This window comes from Littorina saxatilis, linkage group LG8, assembly GCF_037325665.1.
Source record: "Littorina saxatilis isolate snail1 linkage group LG8, US_GU_Lsax_2.0, whole genome shotgun sequence".
Taxonomy (NCBI): domain Eukaryota; kingdom Metazoa; phylum Mollusca; class Gastropoda; order Littorinimorpha; family Littorinidae; genus Littorina; species Littorina saxatilis.
Genome location: NC_090252.1, coordinates 14,256,600 through 14,271,553, shown reverse-complemented (window position 1 = coordinate 14,271,553; position 14,954 = coordinate 14,256,600). Strand labels below are relative to the sequence as shown.

Sequence of the window (14,954 nt, the reverse complement as noted above, 5' to 3'; positions counted from 1 at the left end):
AAGAGCAAACGCTCGATCGAGTCACTTTCGCAGTTCTGAATATTATATGAGGCATCATGGACAGGAAGAACCCTCTATTCACAACACAATGAGTCACGTTCACATAAAATTTGAGCCCGGTCACTTTTATAGTTTCCGAGAAAAGCCCAACGTTAAGTTGTGTGTTGCCGAACAGAAAAGGCTAGTTATCTCCCTTGTTTTTCTGATAACGTTCGTAAAAGGCTACAGATGTAAATACTTTGATGTAAAGAATAATCCTACAAAGTTTCAATCACATCCGATGAACTTTGTCAAAGATATAAAATGTCTAATTTTTCCTTTGACGCTGACCTGTGACCTTGAAAAAGGTCAAAGGTCAACGAAACCATCGTTAAAGTGTAGAGGTCATTGGAGGTCACGACTAAACAAAATATGAGCCCGATCGCTTTGATAGTTTCCGAGAAAAGTCCAACGTTAAGGTGGTGTCTACGGACGGCCGGCCGGACGGCCGGCCGGACAGACTAACACTGACCGATTACATAGAGTCACTTTTTCTCAAGTGACTCAAAAATAGAACAAGTTGCGTAAGGCGAAAATACAACATTTAGTCAAGTAGCTGTCGAACTCACAGAATGAAACGGAACGTAATGCAATTTTTCAGCAAGACCGTATACTCGTAGCATCGTCAGTGATCATTGTAAAAAGATTTTGCTATCGCAAAATAATTCAACTTTCCGGTTTTACCACATGACGTCAAAAATGTTATCAAGTTATTACATAGCGTGCATTTGTCAGAAATTATACTAAATGTTAGAAGCGATCTGGCATGGGTGAAAGCGATTTTTCCAAAAAAATGTGATTTTGGGGTTCTTGCAATAATGGGTAGATAAAACATTGCATAGTATTGTGGTGGAAGAAATTTCACCAAATCCTTAAACCGTTAAAATGACAGTTTAACCGCCAAAAAACACTCTGCTCTTTGTTTCTTGGTCCCTAATCGTCGGATTTACACCAAAATTGGCACAGTGATCCATTGTCCCGAACTGATCTCCAATACAAACTTTTCAAGAAGAAAAAGTTAATTATTGGCAGTTAAAAACCCGTTATAAACCGTTATTTTCTAATTTTTCACCGATCTTTATGAAATGTTGTGGTTAGGTTGGTTGTCCCTAACTGAATTTCAACAAGAATAAAAAGTTGATTTTTGGCAGTTAAAAAACCGTTAAATCCCGTTTTTTCACCAATCTTTATGAAATTTTGTGAGTAGGTCCGTTGTCCATAACTGAGTTTCAATACGTACTTTTCAGAAGAAAACTAAGCTTCTGTCAGTTATAAACCGTTATTTTCTAATTTTTCACCGATCTTTATGAAATGTTGTGAAGCCTTTTTTCTCAGAATGATGTTTTCGGCACCTTGCTTCGCCGTTTCCTTGATAACTCAAAATGTTCTCAACCGACTGGAACAAAACGTGGCATGGCTTTTTAGTATTCATAGGACTACACTTTGTGGAAGGCGTTTGTGGGTCGGGATAAAATCAAAGAAAATATAGCTTGTCAGTTAAAACCGTTATATGTGAATATGATGAAATCAACGTTTTAATTAAAATAACGTAAATTTGATTCCACAAAATGTAGTCCAATTACATGTTATTGTATGTTTTGAATTTCTTTAAAAAATGTGCGCTCCTTGAAGAATTATCAAGGAAACGCCCAAATCACTATTTTCGGTTTCTAGATAATGTATGTTTTTCCGTTGAATTGTTTCTCAACGGTAGTTGTCGTGACATATTAACTAACACAATATATGGGTCAGCAATGCATTTGACTTTATTTGAGCCGAAAGACAGTTCAAATCCATTAATATTTCCCATTCTAAATAGGAACACAACTGAAGCGATTTTGGTGATATTTTATACTAGAACCTCCCCTTAAAGTGAAAGTAACGTTTAATAAAAGTATGCGCATTTACTTTATTAATTGATATATGACTGAAGTAAGGGACATGTAATTTAAACGTACAAAACGACATTGTGTACACTACCTCTCTAAAAAAAAAAACGCGACTATGACCGACCGATATGTATTTGTAAATTAGGTCATTGTTAGCGATGACAACGGGTTTTCTTTAAAAGATAACACGCAAATTCATATATTTTATTAAAACTGAAACTGGTGAAGTTCAAGCCCATACATGATTTAAGTACGACTTCTTCATAACATGTCTGTTTTTCACTCCACCAGTTTCAGTTTTAATAAAATATATGAATAGCTGTCATTTTCAAAAAGCCTTATCTGCAATTCACTTAACCAAATACACCATGAACCCAGAAGGTATTAGAGTGAGACACTTCACAGTTAAATATGCTATGATTACCCGTATTTCAAAATATATGCATTTCAATTGGGAGACACGATTCTTGTCGTAGGTGCGTGCCCTCTGGTGAGGCAACCGTTATCATTTTTTGCCGTAAGAATTGACATTTTTAAACATAAATCATGGACAAAAAACGAATTCTGCAAAAAGTGCAGGTTTTCTTGGTATAGTCAGTTAAAGCATCTTAAAATTCAAGACATTTTGCAATTACGTGTATTTATCCCCCCCCCCCCCCCCCCCCCCCCTCTGCTTCTTTCTCTCTGTAAACTTGTAGGGCTAGTTATTTTTCGGTAACTTACCCAACAACCAAAATCACTTTCCCAACAACGGGCCTGAATCCTCGATAGCTCATGGGTAGTGACTGTACACATTGTGGATCTCTTTTAGCTTTATACTCCGTTATCTGTTTTGTGTTGTTTGTAATAGTATTTTTGTCCTTATGTTAACCCACCTATCACCCCCCCCCACCCCTCTCCCTTCCCCCCATTTCCCATAGTAAAGAAATGTATGTAATTACTTTGCACTTGTAGTGTTTTATTATTATTAGTATTAGTATTATTATTTAAGTTATTGAGACATCCCAGTGCACTAAGGGATTTATAGAGCAAATCGAGAAAATTCATTATTGAACGAAGCGCATAGCGCTGAGTTCAATAATTATTTTCGAGATTTGCTCTATAAATCCCTTAGTGCACTGGGATTGTTTCAATAACGATATTGTCGGTACCGCCAGAGAAAAAAGAAGATACAACACGCACATTTTGCTACGCGCATTTGAATAGGCATAACTGTGTGGTCAGGTCGTTTAGAAGATCTACTTTTGTGTGGGCTGTCTCGTGTGTTGTGCTTTCATCACACGCAAACTCTTGTTTTAATTTCTGTTGGTAAATTCCAGTGTAGCGTTAAGCTAAACAGTGATGATGTTTCTCTCATTTGAACTCGGAGAAAGGACTGTGCTTTCAGTTATTTGCGGTTCGAAACCTTCATCGAGCTTCGACAGATTGACTGTGCAGAGTTGTGCCCCTTGCCAAGGTCGACGGAAAGCCCATTTTCAAAATAAACGTGGCATGTTTTTCGTGTGGTATCTTCCCTCATCGGGGAGTCTGATACTAAATATGAACGGTAAGAATGCTCTGAACCCTACACGTATTATATCCCCATCGTTTTATCGTTCACATTTGCCTAACATGTTAATTTGCTGAGCGGGGTTTATGTCGTCTGCTACTGCACTGAGTCTCATTTCAAAAACAAAATTGCTCGTCCCGTTGCACTGAGTCTGCACGAATAAGGCAGGCTGGTAATAAGTCTTATAATTATATGGTAAGAACGTTCTAAACCCTACACGTTTTCGATTACGATTGTTCTTGCCTTAAAATAATAATTCGGAAACCATTCATTTACTGAACTGATGCAGTCGTATTTCAGTGTAGTCTGCTAGAGTCGATCGAATCAGTCTTCCAAATGCTGTGTACGTTATCGGAATAACACTTGTGTTTTCTGTTAGCCGCTGGGAATTGTATACTAACTCATCATTTGGTAATGTGGATAATAAGCTACATGCCACCAACATGGCATAATTATGAGAGGAATCTTCGCAAGTCGAAACTGAAAAATTAGACACAGCGGGTTCTATTTTTAGATCAGTGCAACTGTGGGCGGCACAGGCGCATGCAATCTGTCAGAAAAAAACCACTTCTGCTTTAATTGAAAAGCAGGACATTTATGGTCATAATCATTGGTATTGTGGAGAATATAAGCTACATGTCATTAATTAATTCTGAGGATGAGAGTACAGTCTCGCTTTGGCAAAGGGTGTAAGAATACGCTCTGTGGAAAAGTTAGCGCACTCTAGGAGTGCGCTAACAGATTTAAGCGCATCGCCATTAGCCAATCAACTGGTTCACATCAGTCATGTGACACCAGTACTTACTGACAATTATTATTATTATAATTATTATTATTATTATTATTTATTATTATTATTATTGTTGAATTGTTTCTTGTATTGTTTTTGCTCTCCCTCACCCCTCAACTCCCTTTTCTGTACATAGTCTGATTTCTTTTTGTTTTAGTTCCTTCTATTTGGTGTTGAATGAAATGTGTTTTTATTGTGTTTTTTAATTTTCAATTGTACCCTCACGGGGTTTTTATTGAAATAAATAAAACTTGAAAACTTGAAACTTGTCAATTTTTTTCCCGATTCAGACGTTGCGGCGGTGCGCTACCACACAGGTTTGACTGCTTCATCTCTTTTTCAATATTTGCACAATACAGACCGTTTTGAATGTTGATATCAACGCAGGACACATCAATAAACATAATAGTTTGGTTTGTCAGGCTATTTATTGACAACGAGGCGTGTAAGATGGGATGAAACTGGGCGAACATGTTTGAGTGAGGACAGATCTACAGCAAATCGGTTCGTATGTTCGTTAACGTGTATATTTCTCGTAGAAAAACAAACATGTGCTAAATACGAACCTTACTCATTCCCACAATTATGAAGTTAAGCTGTACGTGGTTTCAAAGAGACACATATTGTTTTGAATGGGAGACACTTTCCGTGAAGTTGGCGACAACGCTTTGTTTACACCTGGCGTCAGCGCGCTATCAGTATAGCCGAATATACGGCGTTGAAACTACTCACAATCAAAAGGTTTAAACCTGCAAATGATATTAAGATGCTCTTTTTAGTCTGCCTTACTTATTCTTTTAAATTTAACATGTGTATATTGCATTCCTTGGAACTGTTCAAATGTTTTACACTGAAAACCAAAGCCGATTACTTGCCTCTTTATGATTTATGTTAGCCTACTGAACTACGTCAAAACTACAGGCACAAACAGATAATGACGTCATTTTAAGTGGCACAAACATGTACATGAATGCCTTCCCTTTCGAATGATTTACAGTTATAGAATTTCTGTCAAGCGGTTTAAGTTTTATGTCCGTTTTATGAACCCAACCCTCTAAACGAGAATAGTAACGCCAAAGAAGGAAAACATACACACAAACCAACGTTTTTCTCACCGACGGTTTGGAATATTGCCCCACGACTTTAAATTTAGTGTTGTGGTGTTAAAATATATCAGAAAAAATGTGTTTGCTAAAGTGACGCCAGTTGGCCTAGTGGTAAGGCGTCCGCCCCGTGATCGGGAGGTCGTGGGTTCGAACCCCGGCCGGGTCATACCTAAGACTTTAAAATTGGCAATCTAGTGGCTGCTCCGCCTGGCGTCTGGCATTATGGGGTTAGTGCTAGGACTGGTTGGTCCGGTGTCAGAATAATGTGACTGGGTGTGACATGAAGCCTGTGCTGCGACTTCTGTCTTGTGTGTGGCGCACGTTATATATGTCAAAGCAGCACCGCCCTGATATGGTCCTTAGTGGTCGGCTGGGCGTTACGCAAACAAACAAACAAACAAACGTGACGCCAAAAAGTAACCAAAACGGTCCTTAGCCGACTGACTATAGCTTGAACATTTCATGTCAGCTATACGGGCATTCAATGAAAAGACAACAAGTCGCGTAAGGCGAAGATACAACATTTAGTCAAGTAGCTGTCGAACTCACAGAATTAAACTAAACGCAATGCAACGCAGCAAGACCGTATACTCGTAACATCGTCAGTCCACCGCTCACGGCAAAGGCAGTGAAATTGACAAGAAGAGCGGGGTAGTAGTTGCGCTGAGAACGATAGCACGCTTTTCTGTACCTCTCTTCGTTTTAACTTTCTGAGCGTGTTTTTAATCCAAACATATCATATCTATATGTTTTTGGAATCAGGAACCGACAAGGAATAAGATGAGGGTGTTTTTAAATTGATTTCGACAATTTAATTTTGATAATAATTTTTATATATTTAATTTTCAGAGCTTGTTTTTAATTCAAATATAACATATTTATATGTTTTTGGAATCAGCAAATGATGGAGAATAAGATGAACGTAAATTTGGATCGTTTTATAAAAGAAATATTTTTTTTACAATTTTCAGATTTGTAATGACCAAAGTCATTAATTAATTTTTAAGCCACCAAGCTGAAATGCAATACCGAAGTCCGGGCTTCGTCGAAGATTACTTGACCAAAATTTCAACCAATTTGGTTGAAAAATGAGGGCGTGACAGTGCCGCCTCAACTTTCACGAAAAGCCGGATATGACGTCATCAAAGACATTTATCAAAAAAATGAAAAAAACGTACGGGGATATCATACCCAGGAACTTTCATGTCAAATTTCATAAAGATCGGTCCAGTAGTTTGGTCTGAATCGCTCTACACGCACACACACACACACACACACACACACACACACACACACACACACACATACACACACACATACACCACGACCCTCGTCTCGATTCCCCCTCTATGTTAAAACATTTAGTCATAACTTGACTAAATGTAAAAACACTCACAAACATCCCATACCTGCTCCGAAGTTGCACTCCGGCGCAACATAAATTGAAATCGGTTTGCGGGTTCTATCTGCCGTTTGACAAGAGAGTTCGGCGGACCAGTTGCCGACTGAGAGGGAATCCACGATGAAGGTATTCTCCAGGGTGTACAGCTCGTCGGTCTTGCCGACACAGCCGCATCCAAGGGTCCCTGTAGTGTAGGCGCCTTGGCAGGTTCCTGGCGACGTGATGTTTAGGACAGTGCACATGATCCATGTCGACCGCCACGGATCGCTCAGCCGGATCACCGTAAACAACGCCTCTCGTCTGTCAGGATCCGTTTCACAGAGTGACGGGAAAAGTGAGCGATCGATAGTCAAGGTTATTGTGACCTTCTGACCCAGCAGCCCCTGCCTCGGGCACGTCAGATTTCCGCCGTCCTGTTGCCCTGTAGCTGAGAGAGAAGAAAGAGAGAACTGAACGTTATTTCAGAAAGTGCGAACATGGGAGGCTGGGACTTTACATTACAATCTGTTTTTGAAAACGATCGAACATACTAATGTAACAAGGAAAGTACGTGGTGAGTGAATGGATGCTTGCAATTCGAATAACAAGACTCACAATATAATGCGTATTGAAAGCGCGAGCTTAAAAAAAAAATATTAAAAAAAGCAAAGAAACTGACAATTTTCCTTTTTTGCTGGTGATCAGGGTGTTCAAGGCTTGCATCATGTCTGGAGGTCATCATTTCCTGACAACGACTGGCTTGTTTTATCTATCAGTGGTAACATGCCTGGCTTGTTTTATCTATCGGTGGTAACATGCCTGGCTTATTTTATCTATCAGTGGTAACATGCCTGGCTTATTTTTATCTATCAGTATCAGTGGTAACATGCCTGGCTTGTTTTATCTATCAGTGGTAACATGCCTGGCTTGTTTTATCTATCAGTGGTAACATGTCTGGCTTGTTTTATCTTTCAGCGGTAACATGTCTGGCTTGTTTTATCTATCAGTGGTAACATGCCTGGCTTGTTTTATCTATCAGTGGTAACATGCCTGGCTTGTTTTATCTTTCAGCGGTAACATGTCTGGCTTGTTGGCTCACGTAAGTGTAGCCTATGCGATCGTAACTTTGTCTGTCTGTGCGTGCGTGCGTGCGTGCGTGCGTGCGTATGTGCGTGCGTGCGTGCGTGCGTGCGTGTGTATGTCTGTGGTAGAAACTCTAACATTTGAAGACGTCACATTACATTGACGTCACATTATGACGTAAGAGGGTTAGACGTCACGCGAAGGAAGTACTGAAAGTCTCGGTCATTATTATTTTGAGCGGGCCGAGACTAGTTGGCAGTCGTGTCCCTGTAAGTAGGCTACATGCAGACAGACAGATCTAGATCTAGTGTCTCGCTTTCTTGCACAGTTTCACCTATGCTCTTTCTGTGTGTGTGTGTGTGTGTGTGTGTGTGTGTGTGTGTGTGTGTGTGTGTGTGTGTGTGCGTGTGTGTTTGTGTGTGTGTGTACGTGGAGGTGTGTGTGTGTGTGTGTTACTGTTTGTCGATTTCTTACGTGAGCCTTGATGGCTTCGCCTCTTGTTGGCTCACGTAAGTGTAGCCTATGCGATGATAAACTTTGTCTGTCTGTGCGTGCGTGCGTGTGTGTGTGTGTGTGATAGAAACTTTAACATTTCCGAGTCTATGGAGCTCGCATAAGAAGATTACGTCTCGGTCAAAAGTGTTTGACGTGTGTGATAGAAACTATTTGAAGACGTCACATTATGACGTAAGAGGGTTAGACGTCACGCAAAGGAATTACTGAAAGTCTCGGTCATTGTTATTGTGAGCGGACCGAGACTAATTGGCAGATCCAGGGTCTCCCTTTCTTGCACAGTTTCACCTATGCTTACTGTGTGTGTGTGTGTGTGTGTGTGTGTGTGTGTGTGTGTGTGTGTGTGTGTGTGTGTGTGTGTGCGTGTGAGTGTGTGCGTGTGTGAGTGTGAGTGTGTGCGAGTGTGTGCGAGTGTGTGTGTGAGTGTGTGAGTGTGAGTGTGTGTGAGTGTGTGTGTGAGTGTGTGTGTGTGTGTGTGTGTGTGTGTGTGTGTGTGTGTGTGTATGTGTGACAGAGTGATTGAGTTTGTGTTACTGTTTGTCGATTTCTTACGTGAGCCTTGAAGGCTTCGCCTCTTACGGTTTTATCTATCGATCGCTCACTTTTCCCGTCACACGGCATTAAGTCTCAGGAAACATGAATACACGCATGCAGGAAAAAAAAATATGGGTAGCGCCGTATGTATGGCAGCTCGCTTTCCCCGGGGAGAAAGCAGCCCGAATTTCCATGAGGGTAACCTCACTGGACTGTAAATCTTATCCAATCCAATCCAATCCAATCCAATGTTTGGCTTGTTGGCTCACGTAAGTGTAGCCTATGCGATGCTAACTTTTGTCTGTCTGTGCGTGCGTGTGTGATAGAAACTTTAACATTTCGTCATTTGAAGACGTCACACGCACGTATGTGCGTGCGTGTGTATGTCTGTGGTAGAAACTTTAACATTTGGTCATTTGAAGACGTCACATTATGGCGTAAGAGGGTTAGACGTCACGCGAAGGAATTACTGAAAGTCTCGGTAATTGTTACTTTGAGCGGGCCGAGACTAGTTGGCAGTCGTGTCGCAGGTATTGTTGACTCTCTCTCTCTCTCTCTCTCTCTCTCTCTCTCTCTCTCTCTCTCTCTCTCTCTCTCTCTCTCTCTCTCTCTCTCTCTCTCTCTCTTTCAACTTCAGGCCCTTCAAGCGTTATTATTCTGATTTGTTTCGTTTTGGTTTCATTTTTCATTGCTCATTTTTGGCTCACGAAGTGTAGCCTATGCGATCGTAACTTTGTCTGTCTGTGCGTTTGTGCGTTTGTGCGTGTGTGTGTGTGTTTGTGCGTGTGTATGTCTGTGGTAGAAACTTTAACATTTCCGAGTCTATGTGTGAGTGGTTATCCAAGACTACGGATAAAGCTCGCATAAGATTACGTCACGGTCAAAAGTGTTTGACGTCAATTAATGCATCATGACGGCATGCCTCCCTGTAGTCTTTCTCTCTCGCGTGGTGTGTGTGGTCTCGGTCATTGTTATTTTGAGCGGGCCGAGACTTTTTGGCAGTCGTGTCCCTGTAAGTAGGCTACATGCAGATCGACAGACAGATCTAGATCTAGTGTCTCTCTTTCTTGCACAGTGTCACCTAAGCTTACTGTGTGTGTGGGTGTGTATGTGTGACGGGGTGATTGAGTTTGTGTTACTGTTTGTCTATTTCTTACGTGAGCCTTGAAGGCTTCGCCTCTTGTTCTTTTTGATTTATCTCCCTTCCCCCTTCTTTTGCGCTTGGAGGATCACATCATCTTCTCTGATAAGTCGTTTTGATATTTGTATTGTTGTTTTCATTTTTTTTTAACCTGTTGAAGACCATTAGGTCGAAACGTTGTTCATTGTCATTTGTTTGTATATTTCGTTGCGAGTCCAGAATATTAGGTATTACTCTTAGTCGTGTCCCTGTAAGTAGGCTACATGCAGACAGACATATCTAGATCTAGGGTCTCGCTTTCTTGCACAGTGTCACCAATGCTTACAGTGTGTGTGTGTGTGTGTGTGTGTGTGTGTGTGTGTGTGTGTGTGTGTGTGTGTGTGTGTGTGTGTGTGTGTGTGTGTGTGTGTGTGTGTGTGACGGAGTGATTGAGTTTGTGTTACTGTTTGTCTATTTCTTACGTGAGCCTTGAAGGCTTCGCCTCTTGTTGGCTCACGTAAGTGTAGCCTATGCGATCGTAACTTTGTCTGTCTGTGCGTGCGTGCGTATGTGCGTGCGTGTGTATGTCTGTGGTAGAAACTCTAACATTTGAAGACGTCACATTACATTGACGTCACATTATGACGTAAGAGGGTTAGACGTCACGCGAAGGAAGTACTGAAAGTCTCGGTCATTGTTATTTTGAGCGGGCCGAGACTAGTTGGCAGTCGTGTCCCTGTAAGTAGGCTACATGCAGACAGACAGATCTAGATCTAGTGTCTCGCTTTCTTGCACAGTTTCACCTATGCTCTTTCTGTGTGTGTGTGTGTGTGTGTGTGTGTGTGTGTGTGTGTGTGTGTGTGTGTGTGTGTGTGTGTGTGTGTGTGTGTGTGTGTGTGTGTGTGTGTGTGTGTGACGGAGTGATTGAGTTTGTGTTACTGTTTGTCGATTTCTTACGTGAGCCTTGATGGCTTCGCCTCTTGTTTTATCTATCAGTGGTAACATATCTGGCTTGTTTTATCTATCCGTGGTAACATGCCTGGCTTGTTTTATCTATGCGTGGTAACATGTCTGTTCTTTTTAATTTGCAGCGGTAACATGCCTGGCTTGTTTTATCTATCAGCGGTTACATATGCCTGGCTTGTTTTATCTATAAGCGATAACATGCCTGGCTTTTTTGTAATCTATCAGCGGTAACATGTCTAGCTTGTTGTATCTATCAGCGGTAACATGTCTAGCTTGTTGTATCTATCAGTGGTAACATGCCTGGCTTGTTTTATCTACAGCGGTAACATGCCTGGCTTGTTTTATATCAACGGTAACATGCCTGGCTTGTTTTATCTACAGCGGTAACATATGCCTGGCTTGTTTTATCTACAGCGGCAACATATGCCTGGCTTGTTTTATCTACAGCGGCAACATATGCCTGGCTTGTTTTAACTACAGCAGTAACATATGCCTGGCTTGTTTTATCCACAGCGGTAACATATGCCTGGCTTGTTTTTATCTACAGCGGTAACATGCCTGGCTTGTTTTAACTACAGAGGTAACATGCCTGGCTTGTTTTAACTACAGCGGTAAAATACCTCGCTTGTTTTAACTACAGCGGTAACATTCCTTGCTTGTTTGATCTACTTATTCTTCCATTAGAGAAATAACAAAAGGACTCTGGTTCCGTACAGATCTCTCTTACAATGGTTGTATCGCTACAATTTAACCTGCCCTTGCGACCTCTCTACGACCTCTCTACGACCTCTACGACCTCTCTACGACCTCTCTACGACGACCACCCGTCCATTGCGACCACCATAAACGATCCCTGACAAACCTTTCTTCTATATAATTCTCCTTTCCATTGTAAAACAAGAGGCGAAGCCTTCAAGGCTCACGTAAGAAATCGACAAACAGTAACACAAACTCAATCACTCCGTCACATACACACACACTCAGTAAGCATAGGTGACACTGTGCAAGAAAGCGAGGCACTGGTAGATCTAGATCTGTCTGTCTGCATGTAGCCTACTTACAGGGACACGACTGCCAACTAGTCTCGGTCCGCTCAAAATAACAACGACCGAGACTTTCAGTAATTCCTTCGCGTGACGTCTAACCCTCTTACGCCATAATGTGACGTCTTCAAATGTTAAAGTTTCTATCACACACACACACACGCACGCACGCACGCACATACAGACAAACGTTAGCATCGCATAGGCTACACTTACGTGAGCCAATAAACTGTTTACGTCCGACAGTAAACATGTTCAATTACTTCGTGCATCTGTGTTTCTTTCGATCCACACTTCGCATCGATCCCTTGAGTGGTTTTTATGGAGATGTATTTAGAGTTCTTACTTTAAATCTTGTAATAAGGCTAGCTATCTGCAGCACAGTGTGTTCTGTGTGCGTATGCGCGTATACAAGGGTGTGTGTGTGTGTGTGTGTGTGTGTGTGTGTGTGTGTGTGTGTGTGTGTGTGTGTGTGTGTGTGTGTGTGTATGTGTGTTTGTGTGTGTGTGTTTGTGTGTGTGTGTGTGTGTGTGTGTGTGTGTGTGTGTGTGTGTTATGTGCTAGTTCAAGTGCTAGTCTTTCGGATGAGACGAAAAACCGAGGTCTCTTCGTGTACACTACATTGGGGTGTGCACGTTAAAGATCCCACGATTGACAAAAGGGTCTTTCCTGACAAAAGTGTATAGGCATAGATAAAAAAAAATGTCCACCAAAATACCCGTGTGACTTGGAATAATAGGCCGTGAAAAGTAGGATATGCGCCGAAATGGCTGCGATCTGCTGGCCGAAGTGAATGCGTGATGTATTGTGTAAAACAAATTCCATCTCACACGGCATAAATAAATCCCTGCGCCTTGAATATGTGCGCGATATAAATTGCATAAAAAACACAAAAAACACAAAAAAAACCCAATCCCTGCGCTTAGAACTGTACCCACGGAATACGCGCGATATAAGCCTCATATTGATTGTTTGATTGATGTGTGTGTGTGTCAGTGTGTGTGTGTCAGTGTGTGTGTGTGTGTGTGTGTGTGTGCGTACGTGCGTGCATGCCTGTGTGCGTGCGTGCATGCGTGCGTGCGTGCGTGCGTGCGTGTGTGTGTGTGTGTGTGTGTGTGCGTGCGTGCGTCTGTATTTGTGTGTCTGTGTGCGTGCGTGTGTGCCGTTTTGTTCATATCCAGTGGGGCAGGGGAGGAATGGGAAACCGCACTGGGGGCTGGGGTAGTAAATAATTATGAGACAGCCGTTTGGACGGGCAGTGACAAAACGTAACACTTTAGCTAAAAGCAGCGTGGTAAGCCTACTTACCATTCGAAACAAGAAAGCCCAAGATGAAAACACCTAGTATTTTTCTTTCCATCATTTTCTTGCTTCCTGTTCATATTCCGCTGCACAAACGCTGGGGCAAACTAAGAACACAATCAGAGATAGCATGTCAACACCTAATACGTTCAGCCCTGCGAAGTCGCTCTTATTCTTGTCAAAGAAAGATTCACATACTGCGTGCTAGCAGCCATTGTAGACGCTTTGCCGGGATACACCCATGTCGTCACCTGCATGACGTCATTGTAAAATTATGGAACGTTCTGAAAATGGATCCCGTCAGTCAGCCATAGGCATAGCCATAGGCATAGATGTGTATACAACTCTCATGTGTTCACTTTCAAGTGAATAACTATCGTTCTGATATCATTTTAAAGTGAAGCTAAAGAAACCTGGTATCGGCACTGCTGTGCATCTCCTATGATCTCATTGGTATCAAGGCACGGGTCATAGAGATCAATTTAGATCTAGATCTATTTCCGGTTGTGTATTCACACGCCAACGTTCGTTCGTCAAGATGGACGGCGATTTTGATTTGATAAGCGACTTTTTCTTAGAAGACTTCAATGAAGAGGACGAAAATTTAATGGCCGCTGCGCCCAAAAAAAGGAGATTCGAGAAAGTGACTGATGACGATGTGAACGCTCTCATCACCGATACAGAAAACGCCAACACCAAAAGAAAAACTGAACATGTGATACGGCTGATTTCAGATTTCATTCTTCAAACCGAAGAGTTTGCAAAACAGATGAGATCAGCTGATATAGCGAAAATTGAGGATCCAAAACTTGTTGCAAACATTCTTGTCAAGTTTCTTACAACGGTGAAACGCGAAGATGGAGATGAATATGAACCAGGTACGATTCGAGGATTTCTGTCCGCCGTCGATCGGCACATGGCAGCGAACGGAAAAGGCAAGATTTTTTCCAGCAATGATACGCTGTTTGAAAACGTTCGAGCAGTTGCAAAAAGCAAACAAAAAAAGCTGAAATCAGCAGGGAAAGGAAACTTACCTCAAAGAGCGTGTGCACTAACGGACGAAGAGGTGGAAACACTGTGGGACTCTGGTCAGTTGGGAGTGTCCACACCAAGAGCCATAATCAACACCCTGTGGTGGTTGAACTGCCTCCACTTTGGAATGCGGGCAAGAACCGAACATCGCCAGATGTGCTGGTCCGACGTAACTGTTCAGATGGACAGCAGTGGCCACCGCTTCTTGGAATTCAACGAGCGAACCACGAAAACAAGAACAGGGGTCTCCAGGCAGGATGTCAGGGCAAAACCGCGAGCTCTCTCTCTCTAAAAGGTTGAAATGACGTCAAGTGTAGCTAAAGATACGTCACTTCCTGGTTACACAATGGCTGTCGCACAAGTTCTTGATCAAGCAAACTGAACGCGAAAGTGGCTTCTACCGTGATTTCCAGGTTTGCATTGTGTCGGCTCTAATTTTTTCTTTCAAAATCAAAATAAAAGAATCGAAACTTTATTCACGAATACCATTTTGTAAGCCACTAAAACCAAAGACACGCCACACTATTTTCCTTCCACCATTCCTCGATGGAAAAGAGTTCGTGTTGTTTTTGTTTTAATTTTTGTCTTTGTCGTTGATCATTGTATA

The 14,954-nt window shown here is 41.9% G+C and overlaps 1 protein-coding gene and 1 long non-coding RNA gene across 2 annotated transcripts in view; both read right to left on the bottom strand.

Annotated features, from left to right (window-relative positions):
• Positions 1-13,538, bottom strand: part of LOC138972851 (protein qua-1-like) — an 18,487-nt gene extending 4,949 nt beyond the window's left edge. The window contains exons 1-2 of the mRNA XM_070345527.1: positions 13,322-13,538; positions 6,783-7,202 (exon numbers count right to left, since the gene is read on the bottom strand). Of these exons, the coding sequence (XP_070201628.1) occupies positions 6,783-7,202; positions 13,322-13,376 (475 nt within the window). The 5' untranslated portion in view covers positions 13,377-13,538. The remainder of the gene's footprint in view (positions 1-6,782; positions 7,203-13,321) is intronic.
• The window catches only part of LOC138972882 (uncharacterized), a 189,318-nt gene that overhangs the window by 126,753 nt on the left and 47,611 nt on the right, over positions 1-14,954 (bottom strand). The gene's annotated exons all lie outside the window — the stretch shown is intronic.